Source organism: Perkinsus marinus (genome assembly GCF_000006405.1).
Source record: "Perkinsus marinus ATCC 50983 genomic scaffold scf_1104296967200, whole genome shotgun sequence".
Classification (NCBI taxonomy): Eukaryota; Perkinsozoa; order Perkinsida; family Perkinsidae; genus Perkinsus; species Perkinsus marinus.
This window is the reverse complement of record NW_003203617.1, coordinates 2,027-5,922: the sequence shown is the minus strand read 5'-3', so window position 1 is coordinate 5,922 and position 3,896 is coordinate 2,027. Positions and strand designations below refer to the sequence as shown.

The 3,896-nt window shown below is 44.5% G+C and overlaps 3 protein-coding genes across 3 annotated transcripts in view; 2 read left to right on the top strand and 1 right to left on the bottom strand.

Annotated features, from left to right (window-relative positions):
• Nucleotides 1-294: 294 nt before the first annotated feature.
• Pmar_PMAR027016 (iron-dependent superoxide dismutase, putative) lies at nucleotides 295-1,207 on the top strand (the record flags this gene model as incomplete). The annotated part of the gene is made up of 5 exons (XM_002768746.1): nucleotides 295-469; nucleotides 524-651; nucleotides 700-894; nucleotides 978-1,087; nucleotides 1,135-1,207. The coding sequence occupies 5 exons, from the start codon at nucleotides 295-297 to the stop codon at nucleotides 1,205-1,207; spliced, it is 681 nt and encodes a 226-aa protein (XP_002768792.1).
• A 918-nt stretch (nucleotides 1,208-2,125) lies between these two features.
• On the top strand, nucleotides 2,126-3,286 carry Pmar_PMAR027015 (iron-dependent superoxide dismutase, putative). Its single transcript, XM_002768745.1, has 5 exons — nucleotides 2,126-2,259; nucleotides 2,307-2,434; nucleotides 2,481-2,675; nucleotides 2,931-3,040; nucleotides 3,091-3,286. Exons 1-5 carry the CDS (start codon nucleotides 2,166-2,168, stop codon nucleotides 3,161-3,163), a joined length of 600 nt encoding a protein of 199 aa, XP_002768791.1. The 5' UTR covers nucleotides 2,126-2,165; the 3' UTR covers nucleotides 3,164-3,286.
• A 609-nt stretch (nucleotides 3,287-3,895) lies between these two features.
• The window catches only part of Pmar_PMAR027014 (10 transmembrane domain, possible aa transporter, putative), a gene marked incomplete at its 5' end in the record, with an annotated part of 1,525 nt that continues 1,524 nt past the window's right edge, over nucleotide 3,896 (bottom strand). Inside the window, one exon of the mRNA XM_002768744.1 lies at nucleotide 3,896.

Sequence of the window (3,896 nt, the reverse complement as noted above, 5' to 3'; positions counted from 1 at the left end):
TTGCTCTTAGCGCATTCTGCCGTCTACTAACAATTCATATCAACTCAGTGTGTTTTGTCTTACAACTTACTATAGCTGTTCTTGTTCGCAAATCGTTCCCCTTGCGAGGTCGCGTTTTCGCTATGCTTCCATCATGGTGAATAATGTCCTTCACATCATGTGAATCACATGGGTCATGTCTAGGCATTGCGCTTGGCTCTTCGGAGTAGTCGGCCCGAGTCAGCGTTTTCTTGGGAATATTTTATGCATAAGCTCGATTGCCTCTTTAGTAGTTTATTGTTTCAATAAGTTGATATGTTATCTGTCGCTGGTCATCGCTTCGCGAGTTTGGCTACCACGCCAGTCCTCCGTATGGGCTTGGCTCGTTGCTTCTCGTCAGTCACTGGACCGTTCCAGTGCCCACCTCTGCCGTATGTGAAGAACGCATTGGAGCCTCATATGTCTGCTGAGACTTTGACATATCATCATGGTGAGCTGTTGGTTTATGGTTGGAATTTTCCACGGTCATTTTCTCCGTTTTCAGATAAGCATCATCAAACTTATGTTGACACTTTGAATAGCATCGCTGCTGAGAACTCTACCATCGCCAGCAAGACCTTGGAGCAAATTATCAAGACCGAGACTGGCAAGCCTTTCAACCAGGCTGCTCAGGTGAGTCTATTTGTAATCCCGTTGAGCTTCGTCTTATGTTTATTTTAGGTTTATAACCATACATTCTTCTTCAACAACTTGGCGCCAAATGGTGGTGGAGAGCCGACTGGCAAGATTGCCGAGCTCATCACTCGCGACTTTGGAAGTTTCGAGAAGTTCAAGGAGGAGTTCAGCGCTGCTGCTGTCGGACACTTCGGCAGTGGTTGGGTATGGCTCATTGCTGATGACGGCAAACTGAAGATTGTAAGGAGCGGGTCAATTTTGGTGGCATGCACATCATGATCGTCGACATCAGTCTAGTCTGTCATCATCTTCATCGTGTGTAGGTCCAAGGTCACGACGCTGGCAACCCGATAAGGGAGAGTAAGACCCCTCTTATGAACATCGATGTATGGGAGCATGCCTACTACATTGACTACAGGAACGCTAGAGCACAGTACGATTATGGCCTTTGGATGAGATCATTTCAACTGTTTTGTTCAGGTATGTAAAGAACTACTGGAATCTGGTCAACTGGGACTTCGTCAACGACAATGTTGCCAAGGCTGGTATTTAAACGGCTGCTGAGTCCTGTGATTCAGCATGAAAAATGTGCTGTGATGGTTGGATTCGTGATATGTTCATGCACTGGCATCTATAAGGCCACCTTCTCTTCTACTGTGAAAGGACTGAGATATAATACTATGCTGGTGTCTGTTCCAGTGATTTCAGCAAAGTTCCCTTTGTAATGGTAACCGTGTCTGAGTTGTGATTCAATTGGGGAGAACGCTTCTTTTGTATTGCATTGGTTAGGAATATTATCATGAATTACTCATCATGTTGCATATTGAAATGTAGTTGAATAAATGGTTTGTCTGAGACGTTCGATATGTTTCAAGCGGTTTGCTCCCACTGGTCAAAGCCTTGTACTGACGTTGGTCGGGGTTACCAGTCGAACTTTCTAAGTAGTCGTTGTAAGGTTTCCCACTGTGTAAGCTTAGATTTCAAAGTTCCTGATAGATAAGATTTTCTTGTTTGTGATGTGCGTCATGCGTGTCAAAGGGAAACGAGTTGTTCCCATGTGCGAAGGAGTTGAGCTGGGCGGGCTCAGCCAGCAAGTCTCACTTAGAGATTTTCCGCCGATAAAGGACCAAAGACACAATTTGTGTGCTATCGTTATCAGCATCTGACTGGACTGTTGTCTCCATTCGGCCGAATGTCGTGGTGCATTCATTTAGGTAACCACAATTCTGGTTCATTATGACAACATCGCTCAGGTCTCAACCAACATTGTCAACTGAATTTGCTCGAATGTCCCATTTCAAGTGTGTGTTGCCTAGCAGTATAGCTGTTCTTCAGTGTCGTCGGCACAAGAAACTGGATTGCGCACCGGACCAGTTGTGATGTCTTCTTTGTGTCTCATTCCGTCAGGAATATTAAAGCGTGGCATCTTCCAATTCGTTCATTATTTTATGTAGCATGCGAGGTTTATGGATTTGGTTTAGTCATTGTTGTTGAGTAAGCCGTTTAAAACTATGTCCGCTGGTCCTCATGTTCTCCCTCCTCTCCCTTGGGCTGAAGATGCCTTGGAGCCCCACATGTCTGCTGAGACTATTCAGTACCACTATGGTACATAATTTTCTCTTCTGATTACTTAGTATTCGACTATCGTTCAGGCAAGCATCATGCTACTTATGTCGCTAATCTCAACAAGATCTGCGCTGAAGATGGTGAAGTTGCCAAGATGTCCATGGAGGAAATTATCAAGACCAAGAGTGGTGGAGTGTTCAACCAGGCTGCTCAGGTGGGGGACATTTGTGTCGTGTGATTTTTACTTGCATCATTGTCAGGCATGGAACCACACTTTCTTCTGGAACAGTCTATCTCCTAATGGCGGTAACGCTCCCACTGGGAAGATAGCTGATCTTATCAACAGAGATTTCGGCAGCTTTGAGGAGTTTAAGAAGCAGTTCACCGCTGCTGCTGTTGGTCACTTCGGCAGTGGTTGGGCATGGCTTGTTGCTGATAATGGCAAACTTAAAGTTGTGAGTTGGCTTTTCAGTTCATCATTGGCGTATTACTCCGAATTCCGTTTAGTATCTTCTTGTTCTTTTCATCTCGCGTTACGGCCATTGGTGCCCTTTTGCCGGCAAAAGAGTTGCAGACAGAAAACTCGATGGTATATTCTTGAGGATCGTTCTCGTTGTCCGATCTCTTTTGATTTTTATTACTATCATCTGGCGCTACTTTGTATTCATACTTTCGCTGGTATTGTGGTGTCAGGATTTGCGAGTGGTCAGGTTCAAGGTCATGATGCTGGCTGTCCTCTGAGGGACGGTCAAACTCCAATTATCAACTGTGATGTATGGGAGCATGCATACTACATTGACTATAGGAACGCTAGACCGAAGTAGTTGGTTGTAGATTCTGATAGTTGATTGGTGATGGTTTTACATTCAGATACGTCGAGCATTTCTGGCAGATCATCAACTGGGACTTTGCCAACAAGAATGTCACCGCGGCCGGCATGTAAAGAGTCTTTAGTTGAGACGAGTGCTTCGGAGGAGCATATTACGTCTCCCGTTATTTCTCATTCTACTCGTGTGAGTAGTTCCAGTAAATGATGGAGCAATCTGGTAGAGAGTTATTTATTATCAAATCATGTTTGTGTTGCGTTGCTGCTAACAACTTGCTAATCCATCATGCGTATTATTGAAAACGTGTAGACCAATCAGTCTGAGAGAGAACCAAGTGTATCAATTGGTTGGTTTCCTGAAGAATGTCGCGATTCGGCTCATTGCCGCTTTCTGTCATATTAATGTAATCTTTACATGTTGTTAATTCGGATTAAGTACATTGGACTGTACAAGCTAAATCGTTAATACGTATAATACCAAGAGCCCAAGGAAAATTGCGAAGGCTGAAGGAGAAAATGTCTGCCATGCGAGGTCACTGGAGCACTAAATCAGATTGACTAGCATGTGATCGTGCTTCAAACGTAATCAAGGCACATTGGTCACACAGGAGCGACGTCACAGTGCTCGTGTCCCAAGAGGAATGGCAAAATGCAAGTCGGAAAAAGCCGCTACCCCAAGGAGCTATACGTGACTCTGCTGAACGGATCACCAAAACACTCCGAATTATACAACTAAACAGCTGAAACACACTCTTTCCTACTGGTGTGTCCAATGACATAAACAAAAAATCAACGGAAACTCAACTGGTGCGATCGATCCTCTTCGCCCACAGAAACTAAAAACTCGAAA